At 46.2% G+C, this 25,121-nt stretch overlaps 1 protein-coding gene across 5 annotated transcripts in view; it reads left to right on the top strand.

Moving 5' to 3' along the window:
• Window positions 1-25,121, top strand: part of LOC119374811 (SH3KBP1-binding protein 1) — a 739,328-nt gene that overhangs the window by 297,860 nt on the left and 416,347 nt on the right. For all 5 annotated transcript variants that reach the window (XM_049411036.1, XM_037645000.2, XM_049411037.1 and 2 more), the window contains one exon: window positions 8,872-8,968. In XM_049411036.1, coding sequence (XP_049266993.1) covers window positions 8,872-8,968 — 97 coding nt within the window. The remainder of the gene's footprint in view (window positions 1-8,871; window positions 8,969-25,121) is intronic.

The raw sequence follows: 25,121 nt of genomic DNA, 5'->3' as shown, positions 1-25,121 counted from the left end.
CGAAACGGCTGCTAGTGCTCCATGAGCGTGGCATGTAGGTCATGCTGTACATGACACGCATGTCATGATTTTCACATTAACTCCCGTTATTTATGTTCGTCACACAGTCATGTCGTGCACTACCAATTTTGTTGTATATCAAGCTAGCGAAACGGCCGCGAGCACACCATGAGCGTGGCACGCAAGTCATGTTATACATGACACGTGTGTCATGATTTTCATATTAACTCCCATTATTTATGTTCGTCACACAGTCATGTCGCACAATACCAATTTTGGTGTGTATCAAGCTAGCGAAACGGCCGCCAGTGCTCCATGAGCGTGGCATGTAAGTCATGCTGTACATGCTTGTCATGATTTTCATATTAACTCCAGTTATTTATGTTCGTGACATAGTCATGTCATGCAATACCAATTTTGGAGTATATCAAGCTAGCGAGACGTCTTTATTTTTATTTATTTATTGGTACTGCAACCCTTTCCGGGGTTTTAGCAGGGTGGGATACAATACAGGAAGAAAATATATCATAATGGCACTCAAAAAAATATATATACAGGAAGATGATTACAGTAATTTACAACACACACACACACACACACACACACACACTAAAGACAACAAATTCAGGCTCAATTCCATAGCAAAGCATTTTTCAAATGTGTAAATGAAACAAAACAACAGGCAACGGAGGTGTAATACACACAGTATATACGAAAAATAACTCATTATGTTTAGCCATCAAGAAAGGATGAAAATGCTGAAAAAGAATGTGCTCGAACGATGGTGCTGCTAAGGTTATTCCAATCTGTGACTGTTCGTGGGAAAAAAGAATACTTGAAACAGTCGTTGCGAAAACGGAAAGGAGTGATTGTTAGTTCATGCCTTTGGCGTGTTGAATATCCGGACGAGAACGAAATCCATTCACTAACGTTGACGTTATAGTGCCCCTTAATTAACTGATATAGAAATTTTAATCGTGACGAGCGGTTTCTTTCTGCTAACGGCGTTAGGTTAGCGCGAGCTTGCAGCCCACGTACTGAACTGCGTCGGAAATCGTTATAGATGAACTGTATGGCTCTTTTTTGGACATTTTCTAGTTTCAGAATATTATCTTTCGTATAGGGGTCCCATATTACAGCAGCATAGTCTAATACTGGTAGGACAATGGAATTGTATGCTAATTCTCTTACAGCAGGGGTAGCCAAAGTTAGTGTTCTCCTTAAAAAGAATAATTTCCTGTAAGCATTAGCTGTAATGTAATGAATATGTTTATTCCACCTAAGATCGTTCGATATCCATAGCCCGAGATATTTGTATTCGGACACCTCAGACAAAACCACGCCGTTGAAATTATATGTAAACATTAAGGGCCTCTTCTTTCGAGTTATCCGCATGAAAACTGTTTTCTCGAAGTTTATGCACATCTGCCACCGCTTACACCATGAAGCAACACGCTGAAAATCATTGTTCAATAGTTTCTGATCTGATTGGTCATTAACCTCTGTATAGAGAACACAGTCATCCGCGTATAATTTTATTTTGACAGAGATGTCTTTTACTATGTCATTTATAAATATAAGAAAAAGGAGTGGCCCCAGGACCGAGCCCTGTGGGACACCCTATTGCACCGGTAGGTAATTAGATTGATGGCCTTTAAATGCAACAAACTGGTGGCGATTGTTCAGGTACGCTGAAATCCAATTAACAAGACGAGAATTTCTCAGCAAACGATGTAATTTGAATAATAATTTACTGTGTGATACCTTGTCGAAAGCTTTCGAGAAGTCCATAAAAATTGCATCAATTTGTTTAACATTATTTACTGATTCGGCGAAATCATGAATGGTAGCAACTAGCTGTGTACAAGTTGAGTACCCTTTCCGAAATCCTTGCTGGCATTCTGTCAAGATGTTATTAGTATCCAAAAATTCTATGATATGTTTATATGAAGGAAAGGAGATTACTTTTAAGGGCTCGTTTTTCTTTGTTAGACACAATATTAATGAGAACTAACAGACAGCAATGCCAAGGAAAGTATAGGGGGTGTTATTTGTAGTGTTTAGAATATAAATGTGAAGAAAGTAAAGTGGACGAAAAGATAACCTGCCGCCGGCAGGGACCGAACCTGCGACCTTCGAATAACGCGTCCGATGCTCTACCACTGAGCTACGGCGGCGGTCATCCTCCCGTCCACTTTATGGGGTATATATGTGCATTGAAACTTAGGAGTGTTAGTCAGCGCCAGTCGCAGCCATGGCGGCGAGTGTGGAACACTCTTTTTTCTGCCTTTTTGGCGTCACGTAGCACGTGATCTATTAACGAGCAGGCAGCTGACCAATAATCCCTCGTATACTACCTGAAGGCATCATGTCTGCCAGAACGAGACCCTCGCTATGAATGAAGGAAAGGAGATTACTTTTAAGGGCTCGTTTTTCTTTGTTAGACACAATATTAATGAGAACTAACAGACAGCAATGCCAAGGAAAGTATAGGGGGTGTTATTTGTAGTGTTTAGAATATAAATGTGAAGAAAGTAAAGTGGACGAAAAGATAACCTGCCGCCGGCAGGGACCGAACCTGCGACCTTCGAATAACGCGTCCGATGCTCTACCACTGAGCTACGGCGGCGGTCATCCTCCTGTCCACTTTATGGGGTATATATGTGCATTGAAACTTAGGAGTGTTAGTCAGCGCCAGTCGCAGCCATGGCGGCGAGTGTGGAACACTCTTTTTTCTGCCTTTTTGGCGTCACGTAGCACGTGATCTATTAACGAGCAGGCAGCTGACCAATAATCCCTCGTATACTACCTGAAGGCATCATGTCTGCCAGAACGAGACCCTCGCTATGAATGAAGGAAAGGAGATTACTTTTAAGGGCTCGTTTTTCTTTGTTAGACACAATATTAATGAGAACTAACAGACAGCAATGCCAAGGAAAGTATAGGGGGTGTTATTTGTAGTGTTTAGAATATAAATGTGAAGAAAGTAAAGTGGAGGAAAAGATAACCTGCCGCCGGCAGGGACCGAACCTGCGACCTTCGAATAACGCGTCCGATGCTCTACCACTGAGCTACGGCGGCGGTCATCCTCCCGTCCACTTTATGGGGTATATATGTGCATTGAAACTTAGGAGTGTTAGTCAGCGCCAGTCGCAGCCATGGCGGCGAGTGTGGAACACTCTTTTTTCTGCCTTTTTGGCGTCACGTAGCACGTGATCTATTAACGAGCAGGCAGCTGACCAATAATCCCTCGTATACTACCTGAAGGCATCATGTCTGCCAGAACGAGACCCTCGCTATGAATGAAGGAAAGGAGATTACTTTTAAGGGCTCGTTTTTCTTTGTTAGACACAATATTAATGAGAACTAACAGACAGCAATGCCAAGGAAAGTATAGGGGGTGTTATTTGTAGTCGAAGGTCGCAGGTTCGGTCCCTGCCGGCGGCAGGTTATCTTTTCGTCCACTTTACTTTCTTCACATTTATATTCTAAACACTACAAATAACACCCCCTATACTTTCCTTGGCATTGCTGTCTGTTAGTTCTCATTAATATGATATGTTTATGTATAATGTGCTCTAATATTTTGCAGCTGGTAGACGTTAAAGATATCGGTCGATAATTCTTTATACACTCTTTGGCACCGCTTTTATGAAGTGGTATCACTCGGGCTGTCCTCCAGTCATTCGGGAGTTGGCTTTCTTCTAAGGAACGCAAAAACACAATGTGCAAGTATTTCGAAACCCATTCAGCATACCTTTTTAGGAAAGCGTTGGGTATATCGTCAGGGCCTGAACTTTTCTTTTCATCGAGTTTTAAAAGCATGTGGACAATTCCCTGTTCACTTATTAAGACATCAGAAATAGGGGGTAAAGAGTTCTCTAAAACAGGTAACACACCATCATCACAAGTAAAAACGGAGTGGAAATGCTCAATAAATGAGTTAGCAATTTTCTCTTCATCATCCAAGTGAATACCATCAACTTGAAATACATCGCATTGGTAATGTTTCGGTGACACCTCCCGCCAAAATTTCTCTGGGGACGCTGTGATGAATTTAGGCAACGATTCTCCATAGTAACGTTGTTTATCAGTAGACAGTTGGATGTGAAGCTTAGATGAAAGAGAGAAATTTCTGTCGTTCATTTGGTGAAACACTGCTTGTTTTTTTTTTTTTCATTTTATTTTTCAATCTCTTTAGCTGCCTTTTCAATCTCAGCGTCTCCTGAGTAATCCACGGATTCTTTTTTCTTTTCTTAACAATAGTTGGTACATATTTTTTAATGCACTCATTAACAATATACTTAAAGCGATCCCACAATTGTTGCACATCTAGAACGTTTTCCGAAAAAGAATCTAAGTAAAACGAAAGCGTGTCTATAATGGATACATCATCAGCTCTGGAGAAGTTGCGGAAACGGACGGAGCTACAATTGTCTTTCCAGTTCATATTATTTATTGTTAATAACACAGCCTCTTGATCCGATATACCGGGAAATATATCACACGCTGATTGACTACTTAAGGTCCCACTTACAAAGAAAAGATCCAGAATCGATTCGGAATCGCCCTGTTTTGTGGTATTTGTATCAACTAATTGTGATAAATTAAAAGAAAAGGCAATGTCAAGCATGGCTTCTCCTAAACTATCGTTATCATTTCTGAGCGACATCGTTGCCCAATCCACGTTTGGCAAGTTAAAATTTCCTGAAAGAATAATACGGTCACTTGGTTTCATATGCTCGTTCATGTATAGCTTTAAAGAATCCTAAACTTCAACACCAGAACTAGGGGGCCTGTACAGAGCGGCTATAATATATCTAACATTTTCATAGTAGACCTTACAAAAAATGCATTCAACATCTACTAAATCAGGCATTTTTACCAACTTAATGCTCTCCTTGAAGAGGATTGCTACACCGCCACCCCTGCTACCCCTGTCCCTTCTGAATGCGCCATACCCAAGCGGAATGAACTCGCTGTCATATATGTCGTCACTTAACCATGTTTCTGTCAGGACAACGATATCTGGGTTGTACGACAAAAGAATTCCCTCTAACTCTGTACGCTTGTTTATCACACTCCTACAATTTACATTGAGTATTCCTAAAGGACTGCGCTTGGGTTCAGACCGTCAGTTTCGAGGACCTGATCGCTGTAGCGTACCATGAGCGCACCATGAGCGTGGCACGTAAGTCGTGCTGTAGATGACATGCGTGTCATGATTTTCATAATAACTTCTGTATTTATGTTCGCCATATACTCTTGTCAAGCTATACCAATTTTGGTATACATCACTTTAACGAAACGGCCGCAAGTGCACCAAGTCTGTGGCATGTAAATCATGCTGTACATGACATACTTGTCATGATTTTCATGTTATGACCAGTCATTTATGTTTGTCATACAGTCATGTTATGCCATACCAGTTTTGGTATACACCCCAAGAACGAAATGGCCAGGAGAGCACAAATTCGTGGGTGGTTGGATAGATAGATAGACAGATACGCTCAAAGTCGCAGAAGTTCGCTAAATGCTTCTCATTTAAAAGAAGAAGATGGCTTTTGCCTTCGAATGATCTTGTTCAAATGCATTAGGGACCCTGTGAGTCTTTTTAGTACAGTGATTGCACCACGCTCTATCAGGAGTTGACTGTTGAGAGTAATTTACACTATTTTATTGCCAAGACATCTTATTATGACTTTTGCAATGCGAAAGCTTTGTATTTTTCTACGTTAGTATGGTTACACTAATTCTTTTCAGCATACTTTGATGAACGAGTCAAAAAACGTCGATTTATTAACGTAGGGATTAAAACATGTTGCAAGATGTTACAAACTACCAATATTTCATATCACTCTCGTGCATCCCCTTTTGACTCGTGCTCTCAACCTTTTTATTTCTTGTCTAAATTTCAAGTACTTATGATGCGCTTCACAGCAGCTGCCGAAAACTTGGATTTAATCAAAGGTTGTTGCCTGTAATGACAATTTAATTTACTTGGATGACATCACATGTCGTTTCTCATGCGCTTAAACTGCGAACGAAGGAATTGAACTGAAGGAGCAGGTTTGGCAAGTGAATGCCCACAGCATGCGGTATACATATATTACGCTCTAACGCAGATACGGAGCCGAAGCCCATACGCTGAAGTCAGTGATCGAAAATGGGCCGGAAAGTCATTTCGAGTGCGCTGCGGCCATAGAACAGTCCCGAAAAGAAATTGTCGCCATACATGCAGATGTACACAGTGATGACTAGCAGATGACACCAGGAGCAATCGACACTGAGCTTGCTCCTGATGGCAACTCTGCTCAATTTTGCTCGGAATATTGCTTGAACATTCAGTACAATTTGCTTTATGAACTTGCCCAGTAATGTTTAAATACCTCAAGCAGCACAGACTGGCCGGCTGCGTCGAGCAGCCTTCATGTAACGAGCGCGCACACGAAGAGTGGCACCTGAGTCCCCTCTCTGACGTCACACGCGAGAGGGCGCCACTCAATGATCTCAAGGGGAATAGAGCAAGGGTCTCAAAGACGCGGCTGCGGACCTTTCGCTAGCGACTCGGATCATACGTGACCGTCTTCATCCCATATCATTTTTTCTATTTGCTCGATAAGTACGTTCATGAGCTACACAGATATGGCGTGTCTCAAGCCTTTTTTTTTTTTTCGTAAGACACCCCATGTGGTAACTTCGTGTTGAAACGTAACCGTTAAACAAAACTCTATATTTTGGAGTTGGCGTCCAGATTTTAGTCGTTTTGGTGATCGGTAGTGGATATGTTGTTCGAATCCTGATGCCAAATGCCCTACAAAAATTACCCATATATGAATATATGAGGCCGCCTTTCAAATGGCAGTGTTAGCTGGTTTTTGTACAAACAACACCCCATCTTCCCCCCCACTTCTACCTTCTTCACTGTCCTGCCTTTGCGGGACTAAATCTCATGACTACGGCCTGCTAGCTGAAATGAGTTTGAGACCCCTGGTATAGAGACCAGGGGGTCTCAAACTTTGCACCTCTTTTTAAAAGAGGTGCAAAGTTTTAAGATTCCTTTCCCAGGTATTCTGTAGCACAGACTCTTAACAGAGGTTGATGCTGCAGTACAGTCGACGACCGATAATTCGGACTCCACGGGGAACGTAAATAAGTCCGAATTATCGAATGTCCGAAAAAACGAATGCGTCAGAAAAAAAATACTTCTATTGACACTTCAAGGTCCCAGTGGCCGAAAAAAGTTGTCAATGCGTTGCTGCCCGCACTTCCGCTTACGTGCAACCAAGTCCGCCTGTATCTCCGCCAGTGTGATGTGATCGCTGTACGATGGCGAGCTGGTTTCGTTCGTGAAGGCAACGCGTCTGTGTGGCGCACTTAGCGGTCGCACAAAGAGGCAGCATGAATGGCGGCGTGGCACGTTTGGGTTCTCGCCTATTAAATGCGTGCACTACGCATGCAACTGCCCCAGGCCACATGTACTAACGAGCAGTTGACTGAAGATGCTTATCGTAAGGCTTGTCAGTGATTGAGCCATACTGGCGCGTTTGCCACCTGCCGCCATCACGCCTCCATGCATTTCCACTGCTTATCCGCAAAGACATCGCCGCACGGCGCCGTGATAGCAGCCCCTTTGAATTTCCGGTCCGCTTCACCCCATAACACTTCGGCATCGCGACAAAGCTGACTTTCGGACTCTGCTGCTGTCGTAAACAGGTCGACTCGCGAAAGCGCTGGTTCGAACCTACGAGATGATAGATGCGGCAGAGGTGGGGGCTTCAATTATTGCCTTTCGGACCTGCAATTTGGGCAGAAAGTCCGAAAAATCGGACGCCGAAACGTTCTAGCGTCCGAAATTTCCGACGTTCTTGACCATTGACGTCTATGGGGCTGGTCACGGTGCCGCGAAAGCGTCCGAATTTTCGAACATCTCCGGAAACTCGGGCGTCCGAAAAAACGGCATTGACTGTATCGGCCGCGTTTTGTTGTCGTCGGCGCAGCCTTCGGCGCTGGCTGTGAGGGCACCGTTGGCGCCATTTAACTCAGATCTTTTGATACAGCAGAGCGTAAAATAAAGCAAGTCTCAAGATAAAAATGAACGCGCGCGCAAAACTTTACAGCAGACGCATTCGACCAGCGATAGCAGCGCAGCGCGGAGATACAGGAACCGGAATGTAGGATGTTCGCGATGTCGATACGATTTCCCACAGTGGACCAGTGCCTCCAAGATTGGCATTTCCAATCACAAGTCTCTGAGGCGTAAAGTAGCGATCGAAATAAAGCCTCATAGATCACCAATTAGCTTTCGTTTTGATCTCTGAGGCCATACTTTGTATGGTACGGGTGCCGGAGGAGATAATGGTTGGCGATTCGGCGTGCGCGACAGTCTCGGACAGGGTCTGGATTATTGAATGTAGATCTCGCAGCTGTCCGAAATATCGGTCGTCTTTACACATTACTTCTATGGGATCATCGGCCGTGCCGCGCGACTGTCCGAATTACCGAGCATGTCCGAATTATCGGTGTCCGATTTATCGGTCGGCGACTGTAGTTGCAGTAAAAGAAAGCACCTCCCTCCAGGCCTTGTGCTCAAGGGTCTTAAGGAGGCATTGTGCTATTTTCATAATCTCACATTTTAATCATCGTCACTTGTACAGTCAGCATCTATAGACCACTTCACATGTCACAGTCGTAATTTTATACTATATATATATTTTATGCTCCATTTGAGCGCATGTTTTTGGGTCACTCTACAGCCATACTGCATTTTACAATCGTAAATCATTGGTCAGTCACCACCACGTCATCATTCACGTCGCTCCTTGGCCAAACCTGGCCCTTGCGCCATTAAAACTACATATCTCTTGGCAGGTGTTTCGGTATGGCCTGACAATCTCCGGGTGTGCATGGTCAAGGGTCATCAAAACTGGATTGCTGTAGCCTACGCCCACTTCGTCAGCTGCTACAGGTGGGACTTGGCTCAAGAGTCTTCTGTCCAAAGTGTTCCATGTGCTGGCATTTTGAATGTGTAACCTCACTCGCTTGTGTGTCTGTAATGAACAAAGCTTGTGTGACAGCATCGGCTTTGGCTGTGGCTTCTGCACCTCGGATGGATTGAATGCTGAGCAAGTGCAGTGGGATCATAACACAACTTCAACCTAGAAACAATGCTGTGTTTCATTTGCTGTGCAGGTGCTCAACATACTGCAAAGCCTCTTACATTTCTTGCTCAAGTTTCCTGTAAATAGGTGGCTGTAGTGCAAATTCTTTTTTGTTGGGCATTCTCAAGAACAGTATGTGTCGGAGGCATAGGCCTGCAAAAGGTGGGGAACTTATTTAGACTCACTCATAAATTACATTGTCTGCTTGAAGGTCACTCAAATGAATGCAGGCTCACTAAAATTGTACTTACGAGTGAATTGGCTCATTTGGTCTCACCATCACAGAAATTCTAATTCTTCTCATCTAGACTCGGCAAAATGAAGAAGGTGGCTGTGATTCATACTGACTTGGCACAGTGTGGAAAAAATTAACGTGAGGACAAAAAGCAACCGGACTGGTTAGTCTTCTCACTTTGTTTTACTGCGAGCAAGGATTGAATGTTGGCAGCTTTATTTGTCCTACAGCCTTTAAGGCTTTTTCGAGCATTGTATATATATAAAATACTTAAACGAATTCAACATGTGGCTCATGGAGAGGGATCTCAGAAGAATATGTGCACAAAAAATTCTAAATATACACTGTTGCACATGAGACCTAGTGGCCAGAAGGCATATTTAACGGCCATTCTGGTAACATTAGATGTGTGCTCCTTATATACGAATATACCTATCACTGAAGGGATTTAATGGGGGACACTAGTCTTTCAAGATGCAAAATCATGAAAAAATCGTTTTTTTTTTAATACAGCATTTTTGTAACATACAGGCATTGCTGCAAGTACTGACCAAGTTTCTTACACCTTGGATTGATATTTCGGCCACAGCATCAATTTATACCACAAAAACAGGCTATATTCTAAATGAACAAAAAAGCACAAAAATGGAGCTGTTGATGCTATGAGGTTGTTGAATGATGTATGCTGCAGCAGTACTCATACAGGTTATATCTCTGGTGGCTACTAATCATTTAACAAAAAAATTTTAACGTTTTGTGTTGCATGAGGTTCAAAATCGGCATTATTTGCTTTTCTGCATTTTCTCAAAACCTTAAGGCGAGAGCAAACAGCGCTAAACACGGGACGGAGAAGAAGAACGACAGACACAAGCGCTGAACTAACAACCACTGGTTTATTGCTTGGATATGCAATATATACGGAAGCACTGCGCAGGATAACAACAAAAACACAGTAACTGCACAATGCGCAAAGAGGGGTGTGAAGTCATCATATTAGAACCGTCGGCAAAACAGGCTGGTTAAGTTTTGGACAAATAATTAAGTTCACACTTATGCAGATAAATGGAAGGAACGCTGACGCACGCATTTCCGTGTGCATGGATATGGTGCGCTTCACTAATCTCACGTGTTCTTTGTTGATTGTACCCTTCCAAAACGGTGCACCGCTCAAGAATTGGCTGACAGCCACACGCTTTGCAGTGCTGGGCTAAATGACTGGGCACTGAACCGTTAAGCGAGTATGCGTGCTCTCGTAACCGGTCATGAGCACGCAGGCACGGCGCGCTAGAACTGCTGGGTGTGTCGGCAGCACCCTGCTAACCCGGCACTATTACTGATGCGGCTTTCGTTGCGTGTCTGTCATGATTAAGCGTAGGACTTGTCGTCGTAAGCCTCATGGGACGAAACTTCAAAGCTTTGAATGGATGCTTGCTGCATATATGCCTTTGACAGATACTGCAAATTTTTTCTTGTAGTTTAAGCGACTGCTGGAAGGTACGCAAAATATAAAAATGAAAACGGGTTGATAGCAACACTGAAGATTCACGATATCAGTGTAATTGAGCCGAACTTATTGCTGGGCTAGTTAGTACATAACTCTTAATTAACTAGATGCCGAACGACCACCATAATCCTTTCTTCTGGTGATGATTCGGCGTCTAATTTATTCAGAGTAACTCAGCTACTCTATTGGAATTTAGCTGTGCTCAGAAAGCTGTGTGCTGATAACCTGCTGAAAGCATGCCGAAGATTTGCCGCGCGTTGGCGAAGCTGTGTGTATGTTGGTACGTGTGTGTAGGTTATATATATATATGCACATGTAAGATGTAAGACATAATATCGCAAAGCGTAGAGCACCCCCGCGCTCCTGTCTTCACTTTTGACACTAGAGATAAAACAAATAAATTATAATACAAAACATTGTCATCAAGTTTTTGCAATGGCATCAATAGAAGATCAGGAAAACAGTGCAATATAAGCTGTCCATGAAAAAGAGAACTGGTTATAGTGAATTTAGGCAGAATAACCGGCGGGCTATATTTACATCTGCGCATTTTAATATGCTTGAGATAAGCCCTGATGCATGAAGTTTGTGCCTCGGAGGTGAACGCGCATCTTCGGCTAGGCTGCCTGGCTCGGCTTCCTGGTATTTTAAGCCCTCAGCGGTCGCATAACCGATGCACAGTAACCGCGGAAGCACGCTGTTTAAACAAGATAGCCTTTCTGTATTAAAGAAACAGCGCAAAACTGGCACCGTAGAACTCAGTCGTCACTAATATAAATATTGATGTAGGGTTATTTGTACTGAGGTTACTCAGGAAACAGTCGAGCGCATCGGAGCTCATCTAAATATCAATGCTCTGGATGTCGTAGAGACTGCTGACAGAAGGACTGTAGGCTTTCATCGCTGGTTTGTTACTTCTTCGTAGTCACTGTGTTCGTAGTCACTTATCGTGTAGCACGGCTCGAAGTGTTGCTTTTAAACCGCACGGAAATCAGTGAGCAGCTAGGCATATCTGTGCTAAATCTGATTGTCGCCTTCTTTGCGGGTAGGCAGGCTCCAAAAACAGGGAATGTCCTTTTGAAATTTTGGCATGCTTGCATATTCACTCGAGCACCGTGGCGCGTAGCAGGTGTTGAGACACCGGTTAAGGCTTAGTAATGCATTAAACGCGCTCAAAACGCACAATTACACGCTTTAGTAGGCTACGACTGCGCGCGCCAAGTGCAGACACTCTCCACAGCTTCAGTACAAAGTGACTACAGCGCCACCGCTACTATCGCCCGTCCGAACATCACCGGAGATGCGCCGCGGCTGCTTTGTTCGTTCCTCTGCCCCCTTCTACTACACTATACCAGTGTGGACAACTGAGCTTTGGCTTCGGATTGTGTGAGACTAAGAAGTAACTCGAGCCATAGCAGGGCAGTCTGATCGTCGTCGCTATCAAGCAATGACGGCCCCCATGCTCAGTCAACAGCGGCGTTTTCTGGTAATGCCAACACGCGATTTAGACTTTGAATTCGTATTTTTATGTTCTAAAATGCATCAAAATATCCGTGATTGTTTTTATTGCACGGTAAATTAAATTTATGAACCTGGAATGGCATCGTCAAGTTTTGTTGAAGCGGAATGGCAGCAGAAAAAGTGTTCGTTGTGGCGAGCATATTTATGCATTGACTCCTATGGACTGTTGACGAGGAACCGAGAATTTTTCGTTGTACCGGAAATTTCATTGAAGCAGAGTTCGTTGTAGTGGAGTTCGACTGTAGCATGGGAACCTATTTTGCGCCAACATATGCCAACATTTTTTAAATTATCTCCGCTGTAAAGCCTTCCACCAATCTGCTACAAAGACGACATATTTATTATATGGGAACATGGCATAAGCACACTAAACACATTCATTGACCATTATAACAAGTTTCACCCTTGTATTAAATTTACCATGCACCATTCTTCCAGTGAAATTAACTTCCTAGACACGATGGTATCTATTCAAACAGAAAAATTAAAGACTATGCTCTAGAGAAAACCAACAGATAGCCAACAATACCTAGACTACACTAGTCATCACCCACGAAACTGCAAACAAGGCATATCTGTTCGACAGGCGAGACATATAATAAGGATCTGTAGCAACAGCGGTGACTACGTTCACCCTTAAGCAACCTAAAGGAAACATTAGTTGAAAGAAATCACCAGCACGATGCTCAAAACAAGATCTACACCGAAGCATGTAAAATAGGAAATCATCACTAGCTAGAAGAGCACAGCCCAACCAGCCGCTAGAATTTATAACGAAACTGTCAGATGCGCTCCCAAACACAAACAACATCCTCCGCAAATATTATCCCATACAGTATAACCTCGTTACAACGGATCTGTTTACAACAGACATTCGGATATTACATACCTAGTTTGCGACGTTATGCCGCCCTCCGTATTTGTTCCATTGATTGAGCTTCGTTCACAACAAATTCTGGTACAACGGACATTCGGATATGATTGACTAAAATGTCAGGCCAGCAAGGTGGACAGGACTCCTTTGCAGCGGACTTTTCTACCACGGACATACCAAATTCACTAACTTCCGACTTCAAACATCGCTTAGCATACTTTCGGGACGGGAACAGCGCGCCACGGATATCGGCGTACTGATTTAAGAACGAAGGCCGCCGACGATCTCCGGTCTGTCAATGATCAGCTGTGCCTAGCTGTAGTGAGAAAAAATCGGTGCGCAGCGTGCTTAGTGTTGCGTTTCGGGACGCTGACGCGCGAAATTGCTAGTCCGCTGCCGATGTGCAAAAATCCCATCCGCGATTCTGAGGAGCCAGCGGGCGATGCGATTCGTTGCTTGCGACGAAGAACATTGCGGCTTCTTCGCTTTCGCATGTCCGCTAGCGCGATGTTCTTGCCCGCAAAGTGCGGATTTGTCTCGTACGTCGGCACCGTGAGCGGAGTATGGCCTAGCCACGAGTAGAAAGCTCGGTTGCGATGTGCGTGGCCGCGGTGCCCGAGGTTTCAAAGTACGTGATGCTCGATTGTGAGTACAAAGAGTTGTCCCACGGTGGCCTTCGTCATATGCTCCGAAGTGCTGATAAGAGCACGTCTGTGGTGTTCTACGCATGTATGCGATGCTCGCGACGAGTGCAGCGCGCTATCGTAATCTGATGATTGAGCTTCCGCTTGCAGCTGCCAAACTAAAGCATTCTAAATTATCGTCGACCCGTGAACACAGAACAAGTGCAAACGCATCACTAAGTAGCGCAATTTTTGACAGCCACGACCTCGCGACGCACAAGCAGCAGACGACGATACCGAAGCGCGCATTACTGCAGAAGTAGCCAATCGGAGGCCTTGAATTGAACTTAAACATGTGCTTTTTGTACGCCTGTTACTGAATGGAGGAGCTAGCTGAAACGGAGAACTTGAACACGGAGATATGCTCTTTACGACGAGCCCAAAATGGTGGCGCCCGGTTGCGCCGTTGCCGAGCTATAATTTTGAAAAACGCAGTTTTTTTTTTTTGCTATTTCCACAATTTTTGCTAAGTCGGCAGATGCAAAAAAAATTTTTTATACCACTTCTACGTAGTCTTCAGTGAAGATATTTTGGAATCAGATAGAAAATGGGCCACAGAAACTGAATATGTGATTTTCCAAAATCGCATTTTTTTGGTCTCCCTTTAAAAATAAGACAATGTGTGTGACTCATGATTCTACCCGGTTATAACAGACCCATTCAGCGTTTACATAAAAGTTTGTTATAACAGTACTTGGATTTTACATACTCTTTACAACAGACCAAAATCCTCTTCACTCTGAAGGTCTGTTGTAATGAGGTTATACTGTATTAGCAAGCAGCGAGCACAAGCAGCGACCGAAGTAACCAAGGTCATCTATTGCCGCTATGGGAACTTTAAGGATGCGTTAGTGCATGCAAAAGTAAACCCTCATTCCTCTCTCTTCTGCCGACATAATACCTTGTTCTTGTCCAAGATGTAAGACTTGCAAACACCTGCTAGATAACGTTATAGTTAAAAGCACCGGAAGTGATTACATCTGTCATATGAAATTTAGTTTTACCTGCACTTACTCAAACGTTATCTACATGATCGAATGTTCATATTGTCATAAACAGTACATTGGCAAAGCAGGACAGCCCGTTAATGTTTGATTAAACAGGCATTGCATGGATACGGTGAAGAAATTACGAAAGCAGTGGCACAGCATTTTTATGTGGCAGGTTAGAACTTCGACAATTTTCAACTTTACATACTTGAGTCAAACTTCCGTTCCCCGAGAGGCAGAAAATATAAAGAGTTGCCTTATTCACAAGTGTATTAAAATCCAGCCAACAGGTATAAACGTTTCAAAGGGGGCTCTTTAATCCATCCGATATGGTACATACACAACGAAAACCAGTGAGAGTTAAGCCCCTCCTTTAGGAATTTCTAACCATGCTTATCCCCGTGAAATTATCATTGTCAGGTGCTGCTTCCTTATGACAAGAATACAGTAGAACCCCGCTGTTACGTTCCTCACTGCTGCGTTTTCCCGGCTGTTACGTTGTTTTTCGCCGGTCCCGGCATAGCTCCCATAGGATACAATGTATTGGGAACCCCGCTGTTACGTCGTAACTGTCGGACCGTTCCCGTGTGATACGTCGCGAAGTGCGCTCGGAGCCGACCCAGTGACTACGAAAGAGAGCGGCCATGGTGCATTTTCACGCAGCTTGGCCTCGTTTGACCGTAATATTAGCCGCATGAGAGGCGCAAGCAACAGAATCTTTCAATTGATGCAAACAAAAGCATGGCCTTCGAGATTCAAATTGCAAAGATGGCGTCTATGACGTAGCTGCTCGCGAAAGCAAGGCCTTCGAGATTGGCATTTACTATTGACAAAAGCATAGCCTTTGAGATTTGTATTGCACAAACATGGCGTGTATGACGTAATTGCTTGCGAAAGCAAGGCCTTCGAGATAGGCATTCACTTCTGCCATCGCGTTGGCGTAGACTCATCATCATCGTTATTTGCCGGAGAGCGGGAGGAGTTCGAGCTGGTTGGAGCTCGTTGGAGCTCGCGTGGTCGTGCGTGCGGTTCGCGGTCGGACTCGCCGCGCCGGTCGTGATTGCGTGTGCTTAGTTCTTTCATGCCTACAGCTGTTGGTGTTAAAAAAATCACATACGTTGATTACATTTCTGTGGATGAGGCCGTCCTAAGCTCCGCGTTTCTATCCATCGACTAGATCGCGGCTGAGCGCGCCAATTTTCGTGCTGCTCGTAAGAATTTAAATAAAATTCTGTACCACTAAATATTTTGCCGTTTTTCCTGTTTTTCGGCTCTTACGTTTCCCGTCTCTTACGTTTATTTCCTACGGTCCCTTCAAAAACGTATCAGCGGGGTTCTACTGTAATTCAGCGAAATGTCTACCTCCCTTTGACACTTCGACGCGAATACCACCCTACCCCCTCTCCCTTGCTTTCTTTCTTTTCACAGATTATTCATCTTTCCTTTTGACTCACCCATTTCGACATGCCAACCCTCCTTCTCTCCGCCACTCCCATTTTCGCAGGTTACTAAGGTACTTTCTATGAACTCGTACCCTTAAATCTTCCCAATCTAGGGCCCTGAAAACCGCTTGTAAGCACGCGGTGAATGGCATTGGGGAGATTGCGTCTCCTGGCATCGAGCAATGGAAAGGGAAATGATAGGTGTAACCTTAAGGGACAAGAAGAGAGCAGAGTGTGTCAGGGAAGAAACAGGTGTTAAGGGTATCTGGAGTCCAAATGAAGAAGAAATGGGAATGGGCAGGGCATGTCAAGCTTAGGCAAGATAACCACTAGTCTTTGAGAGTAACAGACTGGATTCCAAGAGAAGGCAAATGTGCCAGGGGGAGACAGAGAGTTAGGCTGGTAGATGAGATTAATAAGCTTAGGGGTATGATGAGGCTGCAGGAAGCACAGGACCAAGTTGATTGGCGAAACATGGGAGAGGCCTTGCAGTGGGTGCACTCAAGGGGGTGAGTGATGGCGTAGAGCATTAGCCTCGGACGCAAGATGTCCGTGGCTTGCATCCTGATGCCGGACAATTCCCCACTGCATTAAAAAGAATCCGCGTGGTGATGGAATTGCATAAAACGAGGCTGCGGCCTCACTGGTGACCACAGCCAGTAATGCACTCCCTCGCCAGAGAAGGATTGGCTACCCTGGTGCAGTATTTGGCGACTACCTCCCACATGAATGCACCAATCAGTCCCGAGCGGATGCTAAACAACTGACCACGGCAGCGGTATGAGCTGCGACGCAGTGGATGGTGCTAATAATCTCTGGGTCCGGGCAGGCCGCCATTGTAGCCTGAACTTGGCAACATTTAAACGCTAGAACGTTATCTAGTGAGGTGAGTCTAGCTGTGCTATTCGAGGAACTAGAGGAGGTTAAATGGGATGTAATGGGGCTCAGTGAAGTTAGGAGGACAGATGAGACCTATACACTGCTAAAGAACGGGCACGTCCTATGCTTACTTGACAGAAGAGAACTGGGGATGCAATTCCTTATCCACAAAAATATAGCTGGCAATGTTGAGGAATATAATAGCATTAGTAAGAGGGTTGCAAGTAATGTAATTAAGCTTAATAAGAGGTACAAGATGAAGGTGGTACAGGCTTACGTGCCTACATCCAGCCATGATGACCATTTAGTTGAATGCTTCTATGAAGACGTGAAATCGGCAATGAACAAGGTAAAGACACAGTATACTATACTGATGGGTGACATTAATGCCGAGGTAGGCAAGAAGCAGGCTGGAGACCAGGCAGTGGGGGAATATGGCATCGGTTATAGAAATGCGAGAGGGGAGTTAGTAGAGTTTGCTGAAAGTAATAATTTATGAATCTTGAATACCTTCCACTGGAAACGGGCGAACCGTAAGTGGACGTGGAGGAGCTCTAATAGAATTCGTACTGTGCTCAGCAGGATGTGGAAGTAATTGGGAAGATACAATGCAGTGACTGTAGAATTGCATGGTCTCGAATTCGCCTAGACTTGAGGAAGGAGCGGCAGAAACTCGTACGCAAGAAGACAATTAACGAGCTAGCTCTGAGAGGGAATGTGTAGGAATTCAAGGTCTCGCTTCAGAACAGATACTAGGCTTTAACCAAGGAAACTGACCTTAGCGTTGATGCAGTGAATGACAACCTCACGAGCATCACTGTGGAGTGTGTAGTGAAAGTCAGAGGTAGAGTCATTAGACATGACACTGGCAAGCTCTTCCAGGAGACAAAAAACCTCGTTAAGAAACATCAAAGCATGAAAGCCTCAGGCAGAACAGACAATATAGAACTCAAAGCGGTGAAGAGAAAACTGGGCATAGGCAAAAACCAGATGTACACACTAAGGGACAAGGAAGGCAAAAGTCAACAAAGTATGCGTAAATGCATATTTTCGAAAAGCCAACACACAGTGAACCGACCTTTGTTTTACCAAGTTGAGAAACTGCTTCACACAGTGGCATGATAGGCACTAGTGCTTATATTTTTGTATGTATGTAATTAACGTTTGTGCTTACTGAGCTTATACAGTCGAGCCCACATATAACGACCCCATTTAAAACAAACTTTCGCTTAAAACGAACGATGCCCGTGGGACCGTGGAAATATACATTATCTCTATGGCGCAAAATGGCACTTACAATGAACGTCTCTGCCGATCAGTCACAGTGAACGGAGTAGGCGCTCCGGCGACTTCCCGGGACACTACTTTCGACCACCGATAAGCCATCAGCAAGGTGCCCATAGATTCCTATTGTTAAACGCTGACCCTGCTTCCGCTGCCGTCTAGTTGTAGCTCTCCCCGACCATTGTTTTGTTATGCACCCCCGCCGTCCTTTGTCCCGCATCCCTACCGACTTTGACAATTCGTGATTCGTTCCGCGTGCATGCTGACAGAGCATGAACGGGCCCTAAATTTTTATGACACGCGCACAGCCGGCGCAGGCTACTCTCCCAAGCAAGCTACCCGAACTATCCTCCCTCGCAGCTCCTTCGCCAGTCTCCACCGCTCCGCGACGCTGCCGCATCCGGCATTTCTTGGATAGAAATGAGCCCAGAGAAGTTACGTGCGTGCTTGCTTGTCTTATCACATGTGCGCGTCTTGCTCACTGTTGGTGTTCGCATAGCGTTTGGTGAGAATGGCGGACGGTGGCACGAAGCGAAAAGCGCTGGACATTGCTACCAAGCGAGCTATTTTAACAGATCTCTGTCAAGGTGTGAAAAACTGCGAGTTGGTTAAAAATTATGGCGTGTGCAAGTCAATCATGTCGACGATCCTGAAAAACAAGGAAAAGATCATCAGTGCCAATGCCAACTCGACTGACAGAAAGCATCTGCGGAGGGCCACCTACGTGGATGTGGAGGACGTGCTACTGAAATGGTTCGTCGACGCGCAGGCTCGGAACATTCCGGTAAGCGGTCTTATGATGCTGGCCAAAGCGAAAGACTTCGCATTCCTGTTGGACTTTCCCGACTTCTGCCCTGGAAATGGCTGGCTACATCGGTTCAAGGTGCGCCATGGCATTGTTTCAAAATCGATAGTTGGTGAGGCGGCCTCGGCAAGCGACCAAGACGTTGCCTCGTGGCTTGAAACAAATTGAGACACCATTTTAAGCTATGCGGAGCGAGACGTCTATAATGCAGATGAAACTGCGTTATTCTATCAGATGCTGCCAGAAAAAACTCACGCCATGAAAGGCGACACGTGCGCTGGCGGCAAACACAGTAAAGTGTGCGTCACAGCACTTTTGTGCACTAATATGGATGGCAGCGACCGGCGTGTGCCCTTCGTAATCGGGAAGTTGAAGAAGCCGCATTCAGTGACTCCACTCCTGTGCCAACTGCGCCAAAGTGCGCCAAATTGTATTTACTGTGCCATCCTGATAATATCGACGAAAATTGCGCCAAACTGCGCCAAAGTCTCGGGTTTGGGGGCGTCTATCACCGGCAATCGCACGGCCGGCGCGTCAGAACATGTGCAGCTTGATCTTGGGGCTGCCAAAGTCGCAACCATGGACCAAGAATTATTCCGCTGAATAAATAGCGCTCGCGCATGCGTCCCGAGTAAGCCACGATGCCATGCACGGTGCCAACGCAGCTTCTGTTCTGCAAGTCGGCTCGACAGCAAAACGCGTTCTCCGCAGAGGCTCGTGACGTCTAGGCCTCTCGGTAGCGAGAAAGTGCGACGGCGATTCATCGGGGGACGTCGTCTGTTCTAGAAACGCTTTTGATAGCTCGTTTCAAGCATCGCACGGCACGTAAGGAAGGCAATGTTCAGTAATAACTACATGTGTGCTGCTAAAATGTCTGTCACTTCTGTTTCCGGACATCGCGGAATGAAATCTGGGATCGCTAGCAGTATATATATGGAACAATATCGAATTTTCCTTGCTTCGCGTTCATGGAAGAGCACGGGAACGGTGGAAACGCGTTCACACTTTTCCTCAGATATACTTTATCCATGGATCTTCATTCGGAAGAGCTTTTTCGTAATTGCTTATACCAGCACGTCCGAGTTTAATCACTCTGCGGTAAAAGCCCCCTAAAAGGCCCTGCCCTTTCGAGCTCACGTGCTAGGTTTTCCAATTCGAATTTCTTGCTTGCTTTTTAAAAATGTCATCTCATTAATAAAAGCATATATCCTGGTCGGAGCAGCCGCAAATACGCAGCTGTCAGTAGCGGGCCCGTCGCTGACGGCCCACAGTGAAGCGGCTACCCCATGTTACACGTCCGCCCCTCGCTTTCGGGGGTCAATAGCTGACGGGTAAAAAAACTCAGTTTCGCTTAAGGGCGAAGCAATGAATGCGATACCAACAAATTGTATTGTTAAACGAAGTAAGGCTAGCAACTAACTCTTTTGGATTCGATCTCGCGTAACTCAACAAAACGCTGGTTTAAGGGAATATGGCCGCTCCAGGAACCGAAGCGTTTTCTTGCTCTGAGTTCTCTAAACACGAAGTAAGCGTTGAGAGCACAGCAAGTTTACGAGCCGTCTCCTGATGCCTCGAGATGGCGCGCGCGGGAGCGATGGCGCCCTTCGAACGATGCGGTCCCCTCCCCCCCTCCCCCCCGCTCCCCTGGCGTCCTTTCATGCTCCTAATGAAAGACGGGCGGGGCGTTTCCTCTCTGTTTGATGAGCAATCGACGGCAGGCCCGCACGCGGGAAAATGTTCTCATGTGCTGTCCGTGCGACGGAGACAGACGGCCGGCTAGCTTAATCTCTGCTTCAGCCGCGTTCGTAGCCAGCGCTCGCGAGCTTTTACCCGCGGCTAGAGTACGCGTGGTGATGTTATTAATTTGGTCTTTATACAGAAAATTACGGCAATGGTGACGGCAAAAATCCGCGGAGAGCGTCCATATAATTGTTATCACAATAAACATTTGAAAAAAGTTGAGGAGCCATTTCACTCTGTGAAGTGGATGATAAGCGAAGCTGTTTCGCGCATGGCACGGAGGTGACATGGTGGAGGACAGTTTGGTATGTAAGGCCAGGTTGTTAACGTTCAATACGCAATATTAATGCGAAATCATCAGATGCTTTAGCAAACACGAAAATCGACCGTCGGCGGCGTCAATCGATTGATGCAAAAAATAATCATGTGATGGCGTCATCATCACGTCATAGATCGTCAAAACTTGTGACGTCATCATGGCGTCATATATCGTGATGTCACGTGATGATGCCATCACGACATCGTCGCTTTACGCTGCTTCCGTAATCGGTGCGCCGATCATGGAGCGAGCGCGAAACCAGGTGAGGTGCAGAACGCTTGCAGAGAAGGAGGGGGGGATCAACCCGTCAATCGAGAAGAAAAAGAACCTGGCTTTCGCGTAGGAGTTTTCTTAGAGGCAGTGTGGCTCTTTGGTATTGAGGTACTGCCGTACATCACGGCGCTTGTCTACAATGTCTGCTGATAACCACATAGATGTATTTGGAGTGTTATTTCATAAAGCGGAATTTTATTGATCTGGTATTCTGTTTATTTGCTAGTGTCGAAAATAATCGCCGAAGAGGTTAATTCAGAACAGTCAACTGCATGAGCCCTTATTTTTTCATTAGCGAGTGAAGTATGGAGTTCTCCTGAGATGATTTTTTCCATGAGATTTGCAATGAATCGAAATATTTCTAGCCTTCACAAGGGCCCCATAGTAATATTCCGGTGCTTGAATGTTATTGCAATATGCCTCTGTAGTGCACTCCAGGATGTAAATTTCGCTGCTCCAGAGTGCTCCCAGATGCAAAATTATCTGCTCCAAAGTGCTCCAAGATGAAAATTTTGCTGCTCGAAAGGGCTCCAAAACGGAAATTTTGCTGCTCCAAAAATTGCTCCAAATCAGAAGTCCTCAGTAGCATCACTGCGCATTGCTTCGGGGCTGTGTGCCTGTGTGTAACAGGCATAATGATGCATGATTTATTCGTAGAGTGACGGAGCGAATTTGACCGCGACATGCACAGGCAAGGCAGGTGCGTGCTGCTCGTGGTGGACAACTGCTCCGCGCACCACGTACAAGCCTCTCTGACGGCAGCGACCCTGCTTTTCTTGCCGCCCAACACGTCTAAAGTGCAGCTGCTTGACTCGGGCATCATTCGCGCGATTAAGAGTTATTATAGGTGCCGCGTTGTGGAGCGCTTGCTCATAGCTGTTGACCGCCCGGCAGCCAACCTGCCGCTTCGGGTGACTTCGTTCTCAGCTTTGGAGATGCTGAAGGCTTTGTGGACGGAGGTGACGGCTACATGCGTGGAAAATTGTTTCCGCAAGGCCGGCTTGGTCGACGTCGAACCCAATGCCGAGCCTGAAGCTTCCGATGAGGACCGATCTGGCGGCGATAGTGCATCGTCGACTCCGACATGGGAGAACGGGACATCTGCTGGGAGGACTTCATTACGGCCGATGATGATGCTGACACTGCGGGACCGTGCACGGATGAGGGCATAGTGAATGAAGCGCGCGGCAAGAGCGATTTGGAGGAATCGGATGACGACGACGATGACGAAACTTTGGAGCTAGCACCTACTAGCGTGCCTGTGGCAATTGGCTACATAGATAGGCTCAGGCAGCTTGTATATGCCAAGGGCCCCGGCGAAGAACACGCTGCCGCCTTAAATAAACTCGAGACTGTACTTATCACATCTGTGTGTGTGTACATGTCGCTCCAAGAATGCCGACGCCTCGGCGGCTGCAACACCTCCTGGGTATGTTTCCAGTGTACCTTGCCCCACTTCCCTGATGACATTTTTCATATCCCACCGTCGCCTTCCATCTCAACACCCGGTCACCCGCCATCCCCGACGGCCTCGCGTTCGAGCCACTCGGCGTCCGCCCCACCTACATTCAGTCCCCGCGCGAAGACGCTAACGTTTTGGTACAACAACTGTCGAAGCGTCCGTAACAAAATAGTGGATTTACATGCGCATTTGTCTGCAATCCCGCCAAATGCTGTCGTGTTGCTTACAGAAACCTGGCTCGACGCAAGCGTGACTGACAGTGAACTTTTCGACACTAGCGAGTACACAGTACACAGGATAGGTGTGGCCGGGGTGGCGGTGTCTTGATGGCTTTCCCAACTCCTGCAAAAGTGAACCGCCGGCTCGACTTGGAACACGATGATCTCGAGGCTCTTTTCGTCGAGCTTATATTACCGCACAGCACCGTGCTGGTCTGCTGCGCATACTGCCCGCCCTCATTAAAGGATGAAGCGTATAAGCACCTTGATTCATCCCTTTCACTCGCCTTGAGCAAGCAGTATACCAACGTTCTGGTATTCGGTGACTTCAACGCCCATATTGACTGGACTTCCCACGACGACCCCCTCCCACACGACCGCACCGACGACCTACTCCTAGACATCATGACATCAGCCAACCTCGTCCAGGCATGCCTCGAACCCACATACTCTTCACGAGATGGTACCTCCTCCTCCCTAGACTTTGTGTTCGTGGCCGACCCAACCCGAGTAACCTCCTGCACAACAAGTGAGGGCCTGTCTAACAGCGATCATCGGGCCATTGAAGTGTGCTACGCTGCAGTGTTACCCCGAAACGGGTACCACGCTCGTCAACTGTGGAAATTTGACCAGACTGACCATACTCATCTAGCGCGCTTAGCGCACCTTGCACCCTGGTGCATGACCTCATCTGGCGACGACTGCCTTGGCAACTATGAATTGTGGTGCGACATGGCATCGGCAATCCAACGCGAGTGTGTACCGTCGTGCACCCGAACGTCCAAGCGAAGGCACCGCCCGTGGATCACCCCAGAAATCATGAAGGCAGCGAGACAAAAACGATTGCTGTTTCGGAAGGCCTCCCGAACACAGTGCCCCATCACTTTCCAACTGGCGAAGGCCCACCAGCGCTCCCTCAAGGCAGTGATCCACGTAGAGCATCAGCGCTACACCACCAGGCTAGCTGAGAAAGCTACGGAGAACCCCAAGGTGTTCTGGTCTTACGTGAATAGTCTTCGGTCATCACGTCACCGCCCCAGCTTCAACATCCAGGGAAAGCTTGTTGACCGCCCTGCGGAAGTCTCTGCTCTCTTTGCTCAACAATTTTCTTCCATCTATGTTCAAGTCCCCGCCGATGACAGTGAACTACTCGAAAAATTCTCTCCACGTGATCAAGGCACGCTTCCAACTCAGCTTCCCGACGACTCGCGTGATGACTCACTCCTTCTCTCAGCTACTTTTTCACCAGAAGCACTGTCCTCAGCCATCTCCAAAATCAATCCATCTCCCAGCCCCGGTCCCGATGGCATGGCGCCCACCTTCTTTTGACTGCTTGCGCCCCAAGTGCTTGTATCCCTGTGCACTGTGTTCCAATCCCTACTTGACCATGGGACTGTGCCCGCCACTTGGAAACGTGCCCTGGTTACCCCTGTTCACAAAGGGAAATCCAAGCCCTCTAACGATCCCAAGAACTATCGTCCAATCTCCATTACGTCGATCATATGCCGCACGTTTGAACGTGTACTGAACAGCCAACTCCTTGACTTTCTCGAGCGGAGAAAGTTTTTTCCTGCCTCGCAGCATGGCTTTCGCCGTGACCGCAGCTGCGACACAGCCCTGGCTACCCTGAACCAAATCGTAAGTCACAATCTTGACAACCGCATAGAAACCGACGTCATTCAGCTCGACCTGAGCAACGCCTTCGACACCCTCAACATTTCCCTCTTGCTGG

This window comes from Rhipicephalus sanguineus, chromosome 11 (genome assembly GCF_013339695.2).
Source record: "Rhipicephalus sanguineus isolate Rsan-2018 chromosome 11, BIME_Rsan_1.4, whole genome shotgun sequence".
In the NCBI taxonomy this organism is placed as follows: Eukaryota; Metazoa; Arthropoda; class Arachnida; order Ixodida; family Ixodidae; genus Rhipicephalus; species Rhipicephalus sanguineus.
This window is presented reverse-complemented; position numbering and strand designations above follow the sequence as displayed.